This window comes from Sciurus vulgaris, assembly GCF_902686455.1.
Source record: "Sciurus vulgaris genome assembly, chromosome: 2".
Taxonomy (NCBI): Eukaryota; Metazoa; Chordata; class Mammalia; order Rodentia; family Sciuridae; genus Sciurus; species Sciurus vulgaris.
In genome coordinates this window covers 117,271,835-117,294,595 of record NC_136462.1, presented here as the reverse complement: position 1 = coordinate 117,294,595, position 22,761 = coordinate 117,271,835, and the positions used below count along the sequence as shown (strand labels likewise).

The 22,761-nt window shown below is 35.4% G+C and overlaps 1 protein-coding gene across 3 annotated transcripts in view; it reads left to right on the top strand.

The window, feature by feature from the left end:
* Nucleotides 1-15,562, top strand: part of UACA (uveal autoantigen with coiled-coil domains and ankyrin repeats) — an 85,462-nt gene extending 69,900 nt beyond the window's left edge. For all 3 annotated transcript variants that reach the window (XM_079122600.1, XM_079122601.1, XM_079122599.1), the window contains exons 14-19: nt 2,442-2,478; nt 3,331-3,383; nt 5,323-8,058; nt 9,600-9,752; nt 12,396-12,461; nt 15,366-15,562. In XM_079122600.1, coding sequence (XP_078978726.1) covers nt 2,442-2,478; nt 3,331-3,383; nt 5,323-8,058; nt 9,600-9,752; nt 12,396-12,461; nt 15,366-15,437 — 3,117 coding nt within the window. In that variant the 3' untranslated portion in view covers nt 15,438-15,562. The remainder of the gene's footprint in view (nt 1-2,441; nt 2,479-3,330; nt 3,384-5,322; nt 8,059-9,599; nt 9,753-12,395; nt 12,462-15,365) is intronic.
* Nucleotides 15,563-22,761: the final 7,199 nt, after the last annotated feature.

Here is a 22,761-nt window from a genome sequence, read left to right as displayed (position 1 = left end):
GTTTTACACTTAGAATAGTTTGAATGAGAAAATACAGGTGTGTTGACAGGGCCTTTGAAGTATTCATCAAAGTCTGGCACCTGTAATTTGGGTACTATTTTTACATTATTTTTCTTCTAGAAGATAGACTTTCTGCATGTCTCAGGAATAAGTTGTTTTCTGTAGCTTTCAATAAACTCTAGTTGTCTAGTTTTTTTCTGGTCTATAACTTTAGACCTATAACTTTAGGTGACAATAATCTGTAGAAAAGTAATTTATTTTTCTTATCACAAAACCAGTATGCCTTTTTTTAAATTAGAAAATATAGTTAAACTAAAAGCAGAATATAGAGACACCTGTAATCCTTGTGCTTTTAGCACCTGACCAGTATCTTTTCAGTACTTTGTGCATAATTTGTTTTTTTACATACTCATTCAACATCTGGAGTCATATTGTGCATCCCATTTTGTGACTTTTCCAATTCAACATAATAGGACTAATTTCCTCAGTTGTTACATATTATTAATTGTGATGAATTTTTATACTAGGAATAATTTTTTTACTTTCAAGAAGAAAATTACAGGACCTACTTATATGTGATCCAGTATATAGGAAAGCATCCTTTATAAACTAAGAATTCTGGCTGGGGTTATGGCTTAGTGGTGGAGTGCTTGCCTAGCATGTATGAGGCACTGGGTTCAATTCTCAGTACTGCATATAAATAAATGAATAAAATAAAGGTCCATCAACAACTAAAATATGTACATAAAAATAATCTTAAAAAACTAATAATTCAACATCTTTAAATAAAATCAGGCTTCCATATCCATGATTTCTGCATTCATGGATTAAGTAAACTGCAGATTGAAAATAGTTTCAAAATTTGCATCTTTCAGAGATTTTTTTCTTGTTATTATTCCTAAATAACATAATAACTATTTACATAGCATTTATGTTGTGTTAGGTATTACAAAAAATACAGAGATGATTTAAATTATATGGAAGAGGGTTGGGGATATAGCTCAGCTGGTAGAGTGCTTGCCTCACAAGCACAAGGCCCTGGGTTCAAATCTCCAGCACCACAAAAAAAATAAATAAATAAATAAAAATAACTGGAAGATGTACATATAGGTTAAATGAACCATTTTCTTTTTCTTTTTTTTTTTAATAATACAAATGCACCATTTTCTATAAGAGACTTGAGCATCTATAGATTTTGGCACCTGTGGGGGTCCTGGAACCAATCCCCTGTGGACACCAAGGAACAACTTGAATATCCATTACTGTATCATCTCACATGCTTAAAAACTTCATAAACTGCCAACAGTATTACTGAGTTATGTGTAATACTTAATATGAAGGTATTTCCCTTATGTTTATAGAAAAAATATATGGAAATATGAGTATTTTAGAACAAGGGTAACTTTATCCTATAATTCATTCATTTGTTTTCATTTAAGAAATAAAGATAATATAAAACCAAATTAAGTTTTTTGAGCTCCTTATGTGCATAACCTCCTCCCCTTACATATACATACAAGCCTATTTAGGTTTTTACAAACTCTGGTATTAAATATTGCATGGAATGAAGAACTTAAGGAAGCTTAAGGAAGCTTAAGTTCTTAAGGCATTTTTCACACACTTGGGGCACTAAGGTTTAATGGAAGTGGCATTAATTTAGCTGTGGAATTCTAGACTTTTTATCAGAGTCACCTCACTTAAAGTGTTTGATATGTAGCTGTTGCTACTAATACACCCAAGAACTACATCTGCATACCCTTACTCTTGAAGTGTAATACTTTAGCTTATGTCTTAGATTATTTATATTTTCCTTATTTGGGAAAAGGAGCAATCCAAGGGTATTTTAATTCAAAGTATCTGAGTGTTTATTATGTTCCTTTTCTTAACTGATACATTGACAGGTTTATTACTAACTTTGTGTGTAGGCCTTTGCCTCAGTTTCATTTCCTGCTCTCTGTCTGCTTTTGCTTTCAAAAATAATCAGTATTCTATAAATTCCCAAAGAAGGGATAACACTAACATTTCATAGTCACCAAGGTAGGGTTCCTGCTCCCAAAAGTGGTAAAATAAAATGAGTCCTTGATGCAAATATGGCCCTTCCTTCCTTTTGAGGTAAAGCAGTAGCACACACTAGGTATTGAAAATTGTTTCAGTTCATTTGGGGCTCACTTTTTTTTTCTATAGAGCAATAAAGTTTTTCCTTGAAACACTTGGCTGCTTTTATTAAAGTACTTAGTGAAGTTGTTTATTCCCAGATGATCTGTCTTAATTGTTGCTAGTGCTGTGTCTTTTTGTGGGATCAAGTAGAATAATACTCAAGAGAAACAAGGAATGTAAAAAATGTGGTTTTAATGACTGGATCATTTAGAGCTGAAATAGAACATTTTGAGAAAATGAAGCAGCATTCACCTAAATGTTTTAATTTATGCTTCTGTTTTCAGAGTGATCATTTAGGATCAGGAAGTCATTTCAGTAACCGTAAGTATAAAAATATTGCCATTATGGTTCTCCCAGTTCAAGCAAAAAGGAATATTTATGCCTATTTATTTGTCTGATTGTGCATAATACTCCTGCTGCTAAACTTTATACACCCACCTGTGTGATATTCCTCAATAGGTAGAAAGGGAAGAGGTTTAGATAAATGTCATAAATGAGAGTCACTAAGCCCTGGTTTTCCTGAACCACCTGTAGTTTTACATTGTACATTATATGAACTACCACATTTGCTTTTTTTGATCAGTAAACATTTTTCTTGTGATATTTGGGTCTTTTTCATGGAAATAAAAACACAGTTTTCTGATTTGGAGAAATCAATCTCAATTTAGGTAAGCATTTTGTAATTACAAGTTCTATAAATAATTATTAATTATTTTAGGACTGTACATAGTCTTTACTTTTATACTCTTCAGTTTTACACTTTCTCTAGAAAATATATTTTTTCTCCCAGTGAGTATTAAACTATTCACTAAGTATAACAGTAATACTTCTGAATTTTAGAGAATATATTTTTATTTTGTCTGACTATATATTTTATAATAATTATATAGCCTGCTTAGTCTAACCATCTTTCATATTTCTAAAAACAAACTTACTATAGGCTATACATAATTCCCATATATTTAATAGAAATAATAAGAAAAATAGACATTTTAGAACAAGGGTAATTTTATGTTATACTTTCTGCTTTTTTTTTTATTTTTCTATTTTTGCGGTGCTGGGGATCTTTCTGCTTCTTTTTGATCAGATAATAAATGAGGGAGTGATACTAAACGAAAATTTAGCCTACTTTGGTGTCAATATTTAAGGTGCCATTTATTTGGATTTATTTAGGAAAAGAAGATATGCTTCTTAAACAAGGTCAACTGTATATGACAGACTCACAGGTAATGCTTTTTTTAATTTAAAAAAAATTAAAGAAAATATTTGTATCTTAAAAAAAGAGGAAACAGCCATATATATATTTATTAAATCTGCATACATTGAGTAAAGATTTCATTATCAAAGTTGATCTTGCTTTCTTGAGTTTAATCAAAGCAGAGATTGCTGTTTGTGGTGCCCTCTAGAATGTTTGTGGTGGTAATGACTTAAACAAGATTTGAATTATAGTTTCATTTTCTTTGGTAATGAGCCTCTGGTATTACAGCAGTTAACTCTTCACATTTTCCCATGGGAGGGGAAAACAATGCTGAAGTAATTTGTTTTGGCTTTGAAATGTATCCTTGCAATTAAATATATTTTCTATGTTTTGGAAATTCATCTCTAAATGAAACAAGCTTCCAAGAGGTAGAGTATTAACTGATTTTCTTACTACTTATTTATCTGCTCCTCACCCTTATTTTCCAGTCGATTTAAGTTTTGCATTTCTAGCACCTTCTATAGCCTGTAGAACCTATATATATTTGGGCCTTAAAGGCTTTTATATACTTTCTTGTGCAGGCAGAATGAGTGGGCCTGAATAAAGTATAAGGCCTTTATAAGGTGGAAAATTCTAAGAGACTAAGTGGAGGGAATGGTTATCAAGTGACTAGTATTGAAGAAGATTAGGTAAATATATGATTTTAATAAAATAGACATGGAAGTTATGAAGTTGTGTGGCAATTAAAGTAGTCTTAGTCTAAAGATAATTGATAAATTGAAGGATAATTTGGAAGTAGATTGAGGCTAGGAAATTATTTCATTTTGTCACTTTTCTTTCTCTTGATTCAGAAGGTGGTTTTCATTTAACTGCCCATTAAAGTAATAGGATGTGCTCATGACACATGGCTTTTATCAATGAATTGGTACTTGTAAAGAGCCCTTATTGTAATAGGCTATATAGAGAAAATAAAAATAGCTAAATTTAATCTGATTGCATGTTCTGGTATTTGAACTATTTCACTCAGAAGTTTAATTATACTTCCTCATTTTGACAACACTTAATAGAGGGAACAAGGTATCCATCAAATTTTGTCCTACTATTATGTACTATATTCTACTTTATCTTCCTGAGAAAACTTGTTTCCTTTTTGTGAGCTGGCATTCTCTTAACATGTCTTATACCAGCTGGGTTTATTTTGGTGGTATTTTTAAAATGTAGAGAACATCATATCAGAGTTAACAGTAAGGGTACTCAGAAGTCATATGTCTTATTAGAAATTAAATAATACGTAAGCCAGGCACTGTGGCTTATACATCTAATCACAGGAATTTAGAAAACTGAGATAAGAGGATAGTGAGTCCAAGGCCAGCCTTAGCAACTTAGTGAGACCCTCAGCAACTTAACAAGACCATGGCTCAAAAAAAAAAAAAAAAAAAAAAAGGTGGGGGGTGGGGGGAGCTAGAGATGTAGCTCAGTGGTTAAGCTCCTCTGGGTTCAAACCCAAGTACCACATACACACACACACACACACACACAAAACCCTAAAAATACAAAATAGCAGTAGCAGCTAAATAATATATAATTCTAAGTACATGATATGCCATAAACATAGAAGTAGTAAATATTTTTTGATAAAGTTGATGTTCTTGTTTTATAGGTAGGAATTATGAATGGGGAAAGAAAAAGAAAATAGAGCCCAGAGGCCACAGCTATTTTTCTTCCTTGTTCTGCCAGAAATAGACTTAAGTATACAAAACTCTCAAAACATTTTGAGGATGTTAAGGAAATTATACCCAGAACTGTTTCTCTTAGCGCAGAAATCAGTAATGTGATTTTTAACCCCCATCATACTAGTATGAAATCCTTGGACTCCTGATGATGTGGAACCTTTCTATAAGTTTGGCAAATAAGAAGTCATTGTCTCCTTTGGATTGCTATGATTGATGCCTTGTTTTCCTTTTCAGTGTACTTCCACAGGTATGCCAGCTCATATGCAAAGCAGATCTGTATTAAGACCACTGGAGCTATTACCCAGCCAAACTTCATACTCTGAAAATGAAATTTTGAAGAAAGAGTTAGAAGCAATGCGAACCTTCTGTGATTCAGCAAAGCAAGACCGACTCAAGCTCCAAAATGAACTGGCTCACAAGGTGGCAGAGTGCAAAGCTTTAGCCTTAGAATGTGAAAGGGTCAAGGAGGACTCAGACGAACAGATAAAGCAATTAGAAGATGCCTTAAAAGATGTGCAGAAGAGAATGTATGAGTCAGAAGGTAAAGTGAAACAAATGCAGACTCATTTTCTTGCCCTTAAAGAGCACCTAACTAGTGAAGCAGCCACAGGGAATCACAGAGTAATGGAAGAATTGAAAGATCAGTTGAAAGACATGAAAGCAAAATATGAAGGTGCATCTGCAGAAGTGGGAAAGTTAAGAAACCAAATCAAACAAAATGAGATGTTAGTGGAAGAGTTTAAGAAGGATGAAGGTAGGTTGATAGAAGAAAATAAGCGATTGCAGAAGGAATTTAGTATGTGTGAAATGGAACGAGAGAAGAAAGGAAGAAAGATCATGGAGATGGAAGGCCAGTTAAAAGAATTGTTAGCAAAAGTGGCCCTTTCCATTCCAACAGAAAAATTTGAAAACATGAAGAGTTTGTTATCAAATGAAGCGAGTGAGAAAGCAAAAAAACTGGTAGAGATGGAAAGAGAATATGAAAAATCTCTTAGTGAAATTAGACAGCTGAAGAGAGAACTTGAAAACAATAGAGCCAAGTTTGCCCAACATGTGAGACCAGAGGAACACGAGCAGCTTAAGAGCAGGTTAGAGCAAAAGTCAGGAGAGCTTGGGAAAAGGATCACTGAGCTGACACTGAAAAACCAGGCACTACAAAAGGAAGTTGAAAAAGTTTCTCTGGATAATAAACTCCTCAACCAGCAAGTGCATAATCTAACAATTGAAATGAAAAATCATTATGTTCCTTTAAAGGTAAGTGAAGAAATGAAAAAGTCACATGACGTAAATATTGATGATTTGAATAAAAAGCTTTCTGATGTAACACAAAAATATACAGAGAAGAAGTTGGAGATGGAGAAATTGCTGATGGAAAATGACAGATTAAGTAAGAATGTTAGCCACCTGGAAACTGTGTTTGTACCTCCTGAAAAACATGAAAAAGAGATAATGGCTCTGAAATCTAATATTGTTGAACTTAAAAAACAACAGTCTGAACTTAGTAAAAAATGTGGTGAAGACCAAGAAAAAATTCATGCACTTGTGTCTGAAAACACTAGTTTGAAAAAGGCTTTGAGTAGCCAGTATGTACCAGCCAAAACCCACGAAGAGATTAAGACTGCCTTGAATAACTCATTAGATAAAACTAACAGAGAATTATTTGATGTGAAGAAAAGCTTTGAAGATATAAATCAAGAATTCATAAAAATAAAAGACGAGAATGAAATTTTAAAAAGAAACCTGGAAAACACTCAGAATCAAATAAAAGCTGAGTACATCAGCCTGGAAGAGCATGAGGGAAAGATGCGTGCTATGAGTCAGAGCCTGAAGAAGGAGCAAGATGCTAATGCTTCAGTCCTGGCCAAGTACAACCAAGGTCAGGAAGAGATTGTGACACTGCATGCTGAAATTAAAGCCCAGAAGAAGGAACTCGATACAATACAAGAATGTATCAAGTTAAAATATGCTCCAATTATCAGCTTTGAAGAGTGTGAGCGAAAATTCAAAGCGACAGAAAAAGAACTAAAAGAACAGTTATTACAGCAAACACAAAAGTATACTGTCAGAGAAGAGGAGGCCAAGAAAAGCAAGCTAGAGAATGACAAATTAAAGAAGGAGATTTTCGCCCTTCAGAAAGAGTTGAAGGATAAGACTGTTCTGATGGAGAATTCCCGTGAAACTGAAAGAGCATTAAGCACAAAAACAGAAGAGCTAAACAAAGAGTTAAAAGACCTGTCGCAGAAATACACTGAAGTAAAGAATGAGAAAGAGAAGCTCGTGGAAGAAAATGCCAGACAGAGTTCAGAGATCCTTGCAGCACAAAATCTTTTGCAAAAACAGCATGTTCCATTGGAACAGGTTGAGGCTCTGAAAAAGTCTCTTAATGGCACAATTGAGAATTTAAAAGAAGAACTGAAGAATAAGCAAAGGTGTTATGAGAAAGAGCAACAGACAGTGACCAAACTGCATCAGCTGTTGGAGAATCAAAAGAACTCTTCAGTACCCCTGGTGGAGCATTTGCAGATTAAGGAAGCATTTGAGAAAGAGGTTGGAATCATGAAAGTTAGCTTGAGAAAAAAGGAAGAAGAAAGCCAAAATAAAACTGAAGAAGTCTCCAAACTCCAGACCGAGGTTCAGAACACTAAACAAGCATTAAAGAAATTAGAGACAAGAGAGGTAGTTGATTTGTCTAAATATAAAGCAACAAAAAGTGATTTGGAGACCCAGATTTCCAATTTAAATGAAAAACTAGCCAATCTCAATAGAAAGTATGATGAAGTATGTGAGGAGGTTTTGCATGCCAAAAAGAAGAAATTATCTACAAAAGATGAAAAGGATTTACTACATTTCAGCATTGAGCAAGAAATCAAGGATCAGAAGGAACGATGTGATAAATCCTTAACAACAATCACAGAGTTACAGAGAAGAATACAAGAATCTGCTAAACAAATTGAAGCAAAAGATAATAAGGTAGGCTCGGAGTAGTATGTGTGACTATGTACTGGAAACCCCAGAGCAGGACTGCCAGAGTAGAACGGGATTTTTTTACCATAGAATCCAGACAGGTTGACAAAGTTAACAAAGTGCCACCTTTTTGGTTTGACTGTTGGTGTGTAGAAAATCCTGAATTGAAAAAAATACAAACAAAAATTGAAAAAAAAAAAAAAAAAAGCGTTTTTCCTGTCTCTCGACTAGTATAGTCAAGAGTTGAAGAAATACTATGAAACTTGAGATTCACTGGCTCCTAGAGGAATAGTCAGAATTCAATGGGACCAGAATATCTTGCCCCTACCTTTCGTGCTGAGTTGAATACTGTACATTCTTTAACCCCTATTCTCCTTCCTGAAGTCTACACTGTCCACTCTAGGCTTCAGTAAAGGGTTCAAACTCATATTTTGTTTTGACTTTTCCATGCATTTAAAACATTTGCATTACTGCTTTAAAATTGTGTGGCTGATCTTTCCAACCAGCTTTTAAGAGCAGGATTTATAACTTGATTTTCTTTCTTATCTTTCAATCTCATGGTACAATTTATAGAATAGATATTCAACAATATTTTTGAAACTGGTAGTCACATAATTTCTGCTATGGATGTGAGATACGAAGATTGACTACTGTTTTATCTAATCAACAAGTCATTATTAAATGCCTTCTATATGCCAGCTTCTGGGAACATAGTGATAAATAAAAGCAGATTCAGACCCAGCCCTCCTCACTTGAGAGGTACAAGTACTAATTTTGGCACATCTTTTCATATAATTGAGAATGTAAATTCTCTTACCTTGTTTGGAAGGTGGTTATGAATATAATAATATATAATTATAACAGCACATGTTGCCATTTATTGAGCATGTGCTATATACTAGGCATATATTTATGACTCCATTTGATTTTCTTGACTATGAAAGGCTTTCTGCCTGTAAATAATAAAGGTAAAACTAAGGCTCTGAAAAATAAAGGAAATTAGCTCAACTTTCCACATCAAATCTGACTTCAAAGTCTCTGCTCTTTCCACTCTTCCTTCCTATTTTTTTTCTTTCTTTACAAGAAAGTAGTCTAATAATACAACTTCTGTAAGGAACAAGGTACACAAGTTAATTTTAAATACACACGAGTCATATTCTTACTTTTCACTTTGTCAGATGGAGATGCCCATATTTCTATATTCCAAACATTGCCTGGAAGATAGTTTATGTACCTTCATAGATCCCTTTTTATTACATGAAATTAAGAAGACTAAGTTCATTCTCAAATCTTAGGATGTGTAATGTTCTTAATTTGGTGTTGCTTTTATAAGAAATTTACTGAGATGAATTTAATTAAAGAAATCACGCAAACAGTATGTTGTATATATTGTTGATAACATTCTTGGCAATATTCATACCTCATTTTTCTGGTATAAAAAAAAGAAATGTCTCAAGTGAGGATTGATTTCTTTGCAAAGATGTTTGTTATAAAGTATAAGTGAATAATGTGTGTTTCTCCCATGACTTTTTTCTTTTTTTCAAAAGATAACTGAACTGCTTAATGATGTAGAAAGACTAAAACAGGCACTCAATGGCCTTTCCCAACTCACGTACACGAGTGGCAGCCCCACCAAGAGGCAGAGCCAGCTGATTGACACTCTGCAGCACCAAGTGAAGACCCTGCAGCAGCAGCTGGCTGTGAGTAGCAGACACACAGGCCATGGCTGGCAGCAGTCTATCTTAGTGTGTGTGTAAGACTTTTTTGGAGATCAAATGGAGTTGTAGCTGTGTTCACATCCAAGAATGTAATCATTTTTGCCCCAAATTACCTCTATTGGTGGCATAATAATATAATTTATTTGGTGCCTGATGTATGCCAGGCACTGCATTAAGTACTTTAAATTATTTTATCTCTAAACTTTGTCTTCATTGGTGTTCTTCAAACAGTTTTATTCCCTCTGTTTAATTCTTAAGAAAACAATGGTTAAAATACTTTATGCCTGGGATCTTATAGCTGGAATTTAAACCTGGGATAACCAATCACCAATCTACCATCTTTCTCATGCAGTGTTTGCTCTAAAATATTGGTCCACTAACCTAAGGGAGGCTTTCATTATTTTCTATCCTTCTGAACAAAAATAGGAATTCATATGCTTTTGTACCTTACATCTTTAATGAAGATATCTGTATTTAGAAGTCAAAGATGGGCTCTCTGGTCTCAGTCCTGCAACTTAAAAGTGAATGGCATGGAACATTCCCTTTAATCTTTGGCTTTCACATCCATAAAATAGGATAAGAAATAAGAACCTATTTGTTCTTTTTTTTTTTCTTTTAACCAGGGATTGAACCCAGGGGTGTGAACCTCTGAGCCACATCCCCAACCCTTTTTAAAATTTTTAATTTTGAGACAGTGTCTCACTAAGTTGCTTAGGGTTTCGCTCCATTGCTGAGCCTGGCTTTGAACTTGTGATCCTCCTGCTTTATTGTATCTGGCTTGTTCACATTTTTAATTGAGCTAGTACACATTGAATGCAAAATAAAGCATGACCCAGACATATGTAAATTGTTGCCAATGCTTTCCTATTCTATAGGAGTTGGTTATGAGTTAGTTTTGAATAGAAAGAAGTTATTGCTTATAATTTAGGTCCAAAATATCCCCCAAAGGCCCATGTGTTAAAGACTTAGTCCCCAGCTTCATGCTTTTGGGAGATGGTGAAGACTTTAAGAGGTGAGGCCTAATGGGAGGTCTTCCAGTCATCAGGAGTGTGTCCTTGAAGGGGATACTGGGACCCCTAGCCCCTCTTCTTCCTCTCTGTCCTGCCATGAGTTAAAGAGTTTGCTTCGCCATGCATTCACTACCATGATGTGATACCTCACAATAGGACCCAAAGCAGTGGATCCTTCCAACTAAGGACTCAAGCCTCTGAAACCATGAGCCACAATAGATTTTTCCTTTTTTAAAAAGTTGATTTTCTCAAATATTTTGTTATAGTAACAGGAAGTTAACTAACATAGTTTTTTTAAGTTTTCTTTTTTTAGCAGTTGACCTGTAATGATGAGAAATTGTTGTTTTGAATCTTTTCAAAAGGCATGGTAGTCCCTCAAGAATTAGAAAGATTTGTTTATCATTTATTAAGTTCATGACACTGTGATAAGCTGTCAGGGATGAAGAGAATATATCATTCCTGTCCCAACAGAGTTCTCAGTAAAGAGGCAAAATGTAGATTCATGAGAAGTAAAATAATAAGATGAGAAATGTCAGATATAGAATTGGGATTACAGTACCAAATTCTGAAGGACAGGTTTCTGTCTTTGTCCATTTGTGTTCCTATAACAGAAAACAGCAGATAGGGTAATGTCTAATGAACAGTAATTTATATGGTTCATGGTTCTGGAAGCTGGAAAGTCCAAGGTCAAGAGGCTGCTGCAGATGAGGGCCTTCTTGTTATGTAATAGTGGGGCAGAAGGCGTCACATGGGGGTGGAACTCATTCTTCATCAGCACCCAACTCTTGCAATTAAGGAATCAACTCTGTGTTGGCAACATTAGTCTATGCATGAGGGCAGAGTCCTCATGATCTCATTACCTCTGAGAAGTCCCAACTCTTCACACTGTTGCATTGAGGATTAAGTTTCTAACAGAAACTTTGGGGGTCACATTCAAACTATACCAGTTTCCCAGGAAGAAAGAATTACTGTTAGAGTGGGAGCCAGTTTCAAGAAGAGAGTACTTGGCCTGAACTTGCAAAATAGTTGGTCTTTTGGTAGGCAGAAGGAAAATAGAGGAGCTGGAGTACAAGTGGCATGGCCCAGGGCAAGAAAAAAAATGTCTTGCCTGACCTCGGGGCTAATATATGAAACAAAATGGTGGAGGACACTGAGAACCAAACTGACGAGTTTAGATTCTCTTTTATTCATAAAGTGCCACTCAGAGTGTTTAAACTAAAAGTTATGTAAGAGCTGCCTCAGTCTTGGTAGCATGGTTGGGAACCCAGTTGGTGATAGACAAAATGGAGAACTTTGGCAATAATCCAAAGCACAAGGTGGTGTCTGACAAGTTCATAGTGGTAGATGCAAACCAAGAGAGTAAATTCATGTTACCTAGGATAAGTGGCATGGCTTTCACCGTGAGTGTTCCCACACATTCATTAGAGAAGTTTATCCTCTTTCACGTTTTGGAATTTGGTATCTGATAGGTCCCAGGTGGTTTGTCCTAAGAGTAGCAGAAGTCCTTTAATAATGCTGCTGTTTTATAGCATCAGGCTCGAGGAGAGCATTGTCACAAGCCTCCATGTGTTTGGAAATGTGAATGCTGATATTCTGGTATGTCCCATTTTTCCAGGATGCTGACAGACAGCACCAAGAAGTAATTGCAATTTATCGGACACATCTTCTTAGTGCTGCACAGGTAAAGAACTATTGCTCTTTTGGGAAGCTATTGTTTTAGAGAAAATCAGCTTTTATTTTCAAGTAAATTTATGTAAAAGTAATTGATGTTTAAAGTTGCTGTGTCCCATATGCTTATTTAAAAATAATTGTGTTTCTTTTAATCATGGCTTGCATATCTCCCAGAACATTTACAAAGCTATACGGCAACACAACATCTTAAATTTAGTGTTATCTCCATCTGCTTGTCACTCATTTTTTAGACAGTTTGGCAACATATGATGGCAGAGCACATTAATAGTGTTGCTAGCTGGAGATAAAGCCTTGACATCCACACGTGGCTGTCAGCTGAAAGAGGAGAATGGAAGGGGCTTCATATGTTTCTTGGTAACTTAAGAGTGTTTCTTTGAAAAGTATGAAAATGACAAGCAGGGCATGCATAGAATAGTAATAATTAAAGAAAAATTGGTCTGTTCAGAGATAATATTTATTGAGTCTTAAATTTAGTAAAGCATAAGATTACAAATTTCCTTCTTTAGGGGTATATTGAGAATAGTTTCTTTTTAGATCATACTAAGAAAATGTTTAGCATATAAAGATATATTCTTAATTCTCTGTAGACACTGCATGAGCAGCATCTCCAAAATTCTCAGAATAGATTTTCAGGAAGATGTGCACACTAAAAGAGACAAATGTTAGAATGACAAGTGAGATACTAGGAATTATTTGGATTTGAAGGGTGTTAGGGCACACTGTTAAAATTTTTAAAAGGGGGGGGGGATGAATGTTGAGAGGAAACTTCAAAGAAAGACCACTTTTAAAAGAGAACTAAAAATAATAAGGAGAAGTCCTTTATGATATCAAATTGCTAAAATCAAAAGTCCTACTGTTTCTGTAGGTGGAGGGGGAGACGCTGAAAAAGGATCAATGGCATGATAGAAGAAGGCATCCTCCTGCCATCTTTTGAGTGGTGGAGGATAAGCTGAGATTTCAAAGTTATTAGAAAAAACTATATATGGACACTGGAATGGGAAGTTTAGAGGGGAAATTGTAGAAGAGCATAGAAAACATGTATTAGAGAGGATGTGAAGCACACTGCTATTGGCCAAGGGAGGAGGATCTTGCTCTCACTGAAAGATGCAACAAACTAACAAGGCTTTCCACTTAGTGTAATCTACATTTCTGAAATTTGAGATTATTTTATACTGAGTCCTAATGAAACATAACAAAAGCAATTGGCATTTGAAATAGTCTTGCCTTCTGGCATCATAAAGTTAACTAAGAATTCAGTTTAGTCAACTGTGGCTAATGTTTGAAATTTAAGTATCCTGCTGTTATAAAAACAGATTTCAGAAGCAAAACTTTTTATTTTAATAGAAGTTTTGTGCTGAAACCTATTCAAGTATTCCAACAGGAAAAGAGAGAGAAAGAAAAAAAAGTAGAGGATTGTTGAAAGCCCACCATCTTGACTCATTTAATCAGTCTCTTTCTGCTTTTTAAAATCTCTCCTCCCCTTCCCACCCCACCCTTCTCTTGCTCTTACCCTGTTTCTTTCTTTTCTTTATTTTTTCTTTCTCTCTTCTTTGGTACATTTTCAGCTTTTTTTTTTTTTTTTTTCTTTATTTTATTTTTCAAAACAGGGTCTGGAACTCAGCTTCTTTAATAGCTGCAATTACAGGCATGTACTGGTATACCTGGCTAAAAAGTGTTTCTTTTAAAATACAAATCACATCAGGCAAACACCTGTAATTCCAATTACTTGGGAGCCTGAAACAGAAGGATCTCAAGTTCTAGACCAGCTTCCAGGGCAACCCTGAAAGACCCTGTCTCAAAAAGGATTGGGGATATAGCTCCATGGTATAGTAAAATGACCCCCACCCCCAAAAAGGCCACCATGCTTGTACAATGATAGTCATCCTACTCAGTAATGGGGGAGATGCAAATAAACAAGGGCATTATTTTTTTTTTATCCATGGGATTGGTATATATTAAATTAGATGACAACCCATAGTGTGGGGAAAATAGGCGTTTATATCCTGAATGGATGGAAGTGTAAATTGTTGTAATCTCTGTAAGAGGGAACTTCTGTAGTATTTCACAAAATTAAAATTTGAATTAGCTCTTCAACCCAGCAATTTCTTCTCTAGGTATCTGTCTGTAAAGATTGGAAATACCTTCAATGTCCATCTTAGGGGAATGGGTCAAGAAACATTATACAAAAATCAATTTAAGTAGCTCTAGGGAAAGATTTCTGTGACACTAAGTAAAATAGCAAGTTGCAAAGTGGTATTTATTATCTGATCCTATTTTATGTAAAAAACTATAAATGTTTTTTTCCCTCAATTTTCTTTTCTCTTTTTAAATTTGTTTTAATTAGTCATACATGACAGAATGCTCTTTGATACATCATATATAATGAAGTATAATTTCTCATTCCTCTGGTTAAACATGAATGTAGAGTACCAGCGGTCACATAGTTATGTATGTACACAGGGTAATGATGTCTGATTGATTCTACTACTCTTCCTCAATGACATTTCTAATAAAAAGAAAAAATCCTCAGCAGCAGCAACAGAACAACAAATGTACTCAGTTGACTTTGTTCATTTGGAACTAAAGCTACCCAGCCATCCAAAGCCATTATTTAAAAAGAGAGAAGCCCATCTGAGGCCATTATTAAAAAAGAGAGAGAAGCTCATCCATTTGTTTTCTGTAATAGATGTTAAAATCAACTAATGCACAATACTTATTGACTTTTTTCTATTTTCACAATAGAGTTCTACTTCCTTTTCCATTATGTCCTGTAGAATGTCACAATGGTGAGGGTTAGCATGTAGTTAGTCACAACCATTTGCGCCCTACAATAGAGCCTTTGTCTTTCAATTTCTTATGTAAATGATGATGACATGACATTTCTTTCTCTCAGGGTCACATGGATGAGGACGTTCAGGCGGCCTTACTACAGATCATTCAGATGCGGCAGGGGCTTGTGTGCTAGCGTTGGCACTGAGCAGCCCCCGCCTGCCTTATCCTCCTGGTGCTGAGCAGTCTGTGTGCAACTCTGACTCTTCTGGGCCTGACTCTGCTACTAGAATTAAAATAAAATATATTTTGTTCCATCAATAGGTTTTTTTTTTTTTTTTAATTAGATGGGTATGTTGCTGAGTTTTTCAATATCAAGTCAAATCTTATATTCTACATATGTTAATTTTACAGTTTACAAACAACCTAATACTTTCCTTTGGACTGACTACATACCTTTGAGTTCTTATAAAATTTGAGCCATCTGAGTGATTGTTTAAAGATTTATTTCAGAGAAATTAATTTGGTGGCCTTTTAAGGGTATCAAAAAGACCTTTTAGATAATCATCTGATCCTTGAGCCTAATGTAGTTTCAAGGCATGCATAGTAACTTGGCTGGCCAAGTTTTATCTTTATTGAGGTAACTTAATGAGAGACTTTAACTTCTTTTGGAGGTACAGTACTTTTCTTATGTTAATAACTTTTATACCTTTTAAAGTAAATTTCATAAATGGTTAGTGCTAAATTACATTTAGATAAAAAAAAGTAGGGGCAGAATATTTCAGTATTTTATAATAAGCTTCCTTCATGATCTTTACAATGGTTTCTTCTTTTTTTTTTTAACCTTTGGTGACTTTTGTTACCACAGTATTTGGAGAAAAATGATAAATGATATGCTAGATTTTAAAGTGTCAAAAACTTTAGACTTTTTTAAGCAATTACTTTGACATTTGCTCCTGTAGTAAATCAAGCACTCATTATATGTGCATCCTCCAGTGTTTCATACTTAAAGGAAAGTTATATTAATGAAATTAATTATGTGAAATACAAATTTCCTATAAAATTAGTATTAGAGAATTGATTTTAGAAGATATATCTTTAAAGTTTTAGACAAAAGTACAATAACATAAACTACAGAGAGCAAGAAAATAATGAACTAGGACATGTTTACAGTAAATAATATAACCTTTTTATTATCATTATGGAAAGTTTGTATGTTATTTTTATTAATATTTTGTTTACCATTCAGACCAAAAATTACAAATTTGACTGTTAGCAAATAGTTGAACAAAGTGATTATTTCAGCTGAATTTTCTTAAATTGCAAAATGTGCCTTAGCAAAGTCTTTTCACTGTCCTGAACCAGACGTTTTTATCTCATCTTTGTGTAATAGGGAAAAAAGACCATCAGAGTAGCTTTTCAAATCAAAGAATAAGCCATTGTATTTCTTCACTACAGAAACAATGGTGAAAAATCAGACTTGGATTTATTTTTAATTCTTTAGGCACAGTTTATAGAAGCAGTATCTGGTTTCTTTAATTATATACATTGTTGTCTTTTATCCTGAGTTCTGGTTAGCGATTTTTAGGTCACCACTGAAGCTCAGAAGTGAAGCAAAATTCTAGACTGAATACTCAAATTCAGTGTTGTATTTTCCTTATTTTGTCCTCAACCATCAATAAAATGTTTACTGTAGAATATTGTTTTGAACATCCTTATAAAAATTTAGAACTAGTTCATTTCTTATCTTTGGCTATTTGGAGTAGAAAATGAGGTCAAAGTTCAGATGATGATAATCATTTTCAGTTAGCTATCTAGAACCCTCTTAAGATAATCCCATTGTCTCATTCACCCTTTGATATGAAAGACAGAGATTGCATTTTTATAACACTGATGACTAAAGCCTTTTAGTTAGTAAACAAGTAGGACATAGATAATGGAGGGTACTAGTGTCTCTGCCATTCAATGTTCAGAAAGGCTGTGAGACCTGAATTTAGGACCACATTCGAAGAATTATTGTCTTACATGTTGCAGGTACTCTCTGGGATAATCACTGAATTCCTCTTGCAGTGCAGTCTTTTATCCTTTAATCCTTAGTTTCTTTTACCACTCATCACTCCTGCTTCATCAGAAAAGCTAATTCCTTTTGACCAGGGGTCAGTGTTAGGATTAAAATCAAATACTCATGCAATAAACACTTTAAATTATAGTGATTTAATCACTAGCTATACTCATACTTCAGATAGAGCACTAATTTCCAGAATCTATAAAGAACTCAAAAAACTCTACACCAAGAATACAAATAATCCAATCAACAAATGGGCTAAGGAAATGAACAGACACTTCACAGAAGAAGATCTACAAACAATCAACAGATATATGAAAAAATGTTCAACATCTCTAGTAATAAGAGAAATGCAAATCAAAACTACCCTAAGATTTCATCTCACCCCAATTAGAATGGCGATTATCAAGAATACAAGCAACAGTAGGTGTTGGCGAGGATGTGGGGGAAAAGGTACACTCATACATTGCTGGTGGGGTTGCAAATTAGTGCAGCCACTCTGGAAAGCAGTATGGAGATTCCTCAGAAAGCTTGGAATGGAACCACCATTTGACCCAGCTATCCCACTCCTTGGCCTATACCCAAAGGACTTAAAATCAGCATACTACAGAGATACAGCCACATCAATGTTCATAGCTGCTCAATTCACTATAGCCAGATTGTGGAACCAACCTAGATGCCCTTCAGTTGATGACTGGATAAAGAAACTGTGGTATATATATACAATGGAATATTACTCCTCCATGAAGAATGATAAAATTATGGCATTTGCAGGCAAATGGATGAAATTGGAGGATATCATGCTAAGTGAGATAAGCCAATCTTAAAAAACTAATGGACGAATGATCTCGCTGATAAGCGGATGAGGACATATAAGGGAGGGGTAGGAGGGGTTAGGGTTAGGTTTAGGGTTAGGGATAAGGAGGGTGGTAAGAATGGAGGAAGGAAGGACTGTATAGAGGGAAAAGAGGGGTGGGAGAGGTGGGGGGGAAGGGAAAAAAATAACAGAATGAATCAAACAACATTGCCCTATGTAAATTTATGATTTTTAATTAAAATAAAAAAAAAAAGATTTCAGTTGGTTAGACTCCAGGACTCAACACTCAGAGAGTACTTCTATTCAAAAAATAAATAAATAAAAATAAAATTTAGCTTAGTCTGTTGTGGTTTGGATCTTAAATGTCCCATAAAGACCCTTGTGCTGAAGGCTTCATTACTAGCTTGTGGTGCTATTGGGAAGTGATGGAACTCTTGGGGGAGGCGGGTGGCTACTGGAAGTTAGGTCACTGAATCATGCCCTTGAAAAAGATATTGGAATTCTGGTCCCTTTCTCTCTACCCTCCCATATCTCCCCCGCCCCCGCTGCCTACTCTGCTTCCTGGTTACCTGGTAAGCAGTTTCCTCTGCCATGTGCTTCTACTATGATATACTATCTCACCACAGGCCCCAAAGCAACAGGACCAGGTGACCATGGACTGAAATTATGAGCTCAAATAAACATTTCCTCCTCTTAAAGTTGGTTATCTCAGGCATTTTGCCACAGCAATAGAAAGCTAACAGTCTTTCCTATGGCTCCCTTTTATGTAAAACCTTTTCTTTTGACCCTAACCAAATTTTATACAGTTTATTATTGTTGTTGTTTTAAATGCATTGGCTCATTGCTGCTTTAAAAATTTGTGACTTTGAGCCAGGCACAGTGGTGCATGCCTGTAATCCCAGTGACTTGGGAGGCTGAGGCAGAGGATCGTGAGTTCAAATCCAGCCTCAGCAACTTAGTGAGGCCCTAAGCAACTCAGTGAGACCTGTCTCTAAATAAAATATAAAAAAGGCTGGGGATGTGGCTCAGTGGTTAAGGGCCCCAGAGTTCAATCCTTTGTACCATAAAAAAATCATGGCTTTTGAACAAGAGCATTTCCCCTCAAGTGTTACCAGCTTTTCTCTAACAAGGATCTCATCTGCCTGAACGGCTCCTGTTCTTTGGCTCACTTTTTTCAAACTGGGAAAGGGAAGAGTTTCAAATTAACTTTTGGTGTTCATGATGATGTATCAGTACCCACTCACATGTATGCCAAATTTGACTTATAATTGTGAGCTTCTCTTGACTTTTGCTTCACCTGGTGTTCATCTGGTGGGAGGAAAACAACTACTTATTGCCTCCTTACTTTCATCACCTAGGATTCTGCAACCTGGTGGTGATCTTTTTTCTTTATGTATGTTCTGTGCACCAAAGTAATGGAATGGCAGTACTCTCATACCAAGATCTGGATTGGAGGAGAGTTGTCTGGTGAACATGTAGAATAACAGCGCATATGCTTGACAGAGAAGAAAAGAACCTAGATCTCACTCCTGGTCCCTAAATATCATGTTAATTTCCAGGGGGACAGCAGATGAATAAAGTACAGAGTTTGCACCAAAAAAATAGATTGTGCACTAAATACAAAATGGAAAATAATGTAAACATTTCAACTTGCATTTCATTTAGTGATGTCCCCAGCTAAGCTGGATCTGAGATTTCGTGTTTGGAAATTCAACTCTTTATCATGTTTTGGTTTAGATATTTGATACAGACACGTAGACCCGTCTCTCCAGGTACATATTAACTTGCTTCTTAGCATGGTTTCTGGTTCTTACTGCATGTATTGACCTTTGGCTCAAGTGAGTCATGATTTTACAGATTTTTTTTTTTTTTAATCAAGCTGCAGCAGAGATGACATTCCAACAAGGCTCCCTGGGCAGTGGGAATACTAGTGTTTAGCATAACTGGGCATGTGGCATCACTCTTGTGTTAGAGGGCATTTTCATTATTTATGCCTGCATGAACAAACACTGGGATGAATGAATTAAACCAAAAGGGGAAGGTAACAAAAATGTCATATGTAAATGAAAAAGACTTGTGAGGGTTGCTGTCACATATATATGTGTATATATATTTATGTGTGTGTGTGTATATTCCACTCAGTGAAATAATGGGAGACATCAATAAAAACAATGCCCCTTGTAATTGTTATCTGCCATCAAATTATTGTACTTAATAGGCCTGATTTTTATTTTATATTTTAAGCAGGTTCGTGATTTTTTTTCCTTGATAGCAGTCCTGGGAATATTCTGAATTCTGGAAAGAGTTTAGAGAGGTTATTGCCTTCTTAATAATTTAGAGCGTCTATTGCTCTGCCAACTCAGAAGATGAACATTTAATAGAAAAAAATTATATATCTATAATTCAGTCACAGCTATTAGATCAGATGGATTTTACATTAAGTGAAAAAGATGTTGAGCATTTAAGGACCATTAAACTACAGGACTCTTTTATTAGGTTTTAAGGCCTTCGAGCCAGAGTCCTGCTGCGAAGAGTATTTATTTTACATATACAGAACACATTAAGGATGGGAAAAGGCCACACATTTTAAAAGAAAATAGGCCATGAAAAAGTGTGATTTTCCACATTGTGAACAGCTACCATACAGATTCAGTCTTATTTTATAATAATTAGTTTTATGCATCATTAAGTAGCTTTCTTAGAGGCTTGGAGAATAGAATGAAGGCCACTTTAAAATGGTACCTGCAAGAAATTGAAGTAACTATATTCCTTCTGTTGGTATTACACTTTGAGAAAGCAAAGATCCTCAAGGTTGCTGTATATTTCAAAAAATCTAAGTGTGAAAGCACCTTCTCTGGAGAAATGCCTTCTCTTCTACCCAGAGAGGAGAAACATGAATTTACGTTTTGTAGTAATGCCTCAGTGGTCAGGGACAGGCTGGAGTCTGACCCTGAGAAGAACCCCTGGCCTATGGGGAGAAATTCTGTTCCATCCTTTCATGGGCTTGAAACACTTCGTAGGTTGGAGCTACAATATGACAAGCAATATCTTAATATACATTTTTTTCACTACCTACTCCATGTCCTGCCCCATTCCCATCCCAAAAACTGGGGAAGAATTTTATGTGAGAGAATAATTGCAAGTTGATTCAGTAGGTGTGGAAATGGAGTTAATGTAATTTGTAACTTTTCCCTACAATGTCCAAACAAATTTTGTGATTTTCTTTCTTGCTATTCTAGGCTTTTTTTAATTGCTTCTGACTGAAGTGGCACCTTATGGGCTGCTTAGAAATTTTCTTCAGGATTTAAAAATGAAGCCGATTCATATTCAGAGTCTTCTTGCTAAAAATCTGTTAAACCAAAATAAAAATGACTGCTACTTAAATTTTCCCCTCATTGTTGTTGCTGCAAACATTGTCTCAAGACAATGAATTGTGAGATCTCTTTTATGCACAATTAAAAATCATTCTTCTTTGGACAAATGGAGAGAGATGAGCTATGTCAGGACTACCAGTACAAGACCCAAGGATTTAAAGTATATCTGCCACAATCAAATAAATGTGAGCTGCTCTCTTAAGCTTGGAGGCTTTTTTCTTTTTAAGTGAATTGTTCCAGTTGGCCTTAATCCCTAAGCAGTATAGCTCCTTTAAAACTATCTTTATTCATTCACACCAATTGACACTTAAAAAAAAATTCCCCCAGCTCTGTTCATCCAAGTCTAAATATATCTGTTAGAGTCAAATGTGTTTAAGAGGATTTATAATCTGATTATCCAAAATACTATTTATTGTCAATATTTGCGGTGTACCATAGCCAATCTTGTTATTATAATGTATGTAGCCATTTAATGGCAGCAGGGCCCCAAATATATCACAGCAATTGGGATAACCTGAAGGAGGGCTTTTCTCCAACTCCATGCTGCCACTCTGGCAGGGCTTGTGTGGTTATGAGCATCAGAAAGAATTCCTTAATAAGCTCTTGCTCTCCTTCCAGGCCCTTTTGGGCAATCTCGCCCTTCTAAGTAGAGAGCAGTTACCAGGACAACAGAGAATTTGAGGAAGATTTAATTGTGATTTGATGTCTAACCAGAGTAAAGAGCTAGTGCCTTCAATTTATATTCTAGTTTCCCAAGGAAATGTCAATGTGAATATTTATGATTTTTGCTTTACCTCATCACAAAAAGGAATTTATGGTGGCTCAGTTACTTTTCTTAATATGAGGGAGGAAAGGGGATTGTAAATACTAAAAGGATGGGAAAAGCACCGCTTTGGATCCAGAAAGCATGTCATTAAACGTGTTTCCTTTTCTGGAGCTGACCTCAGTTTGACTCTGACCTGGATAGTAATAGTGATCACACATACCCGAGGCAACAGTATCCATTTGGAAGAGCACAATGGTTCCTGCTTTGTGAAACTGGCCAGTCGTTCCCCCGTGAGTCCAGCCAATCATTTGGGATGTTTCTCAAACTAAAGTGTGCCCTCTCTTAGCACATCTGTCTGGCACATCTTCCTAAAGTATTTCCATTGGACTTGATGGTAAGAATGCTGTTTTCTAAGTCAGTGTAGTCAGGAGTAATTTGTAACCTATGAGATGATTGATCCAGAGGAGTAGTAGTCTATATTTTGTATCTACTTAGGTT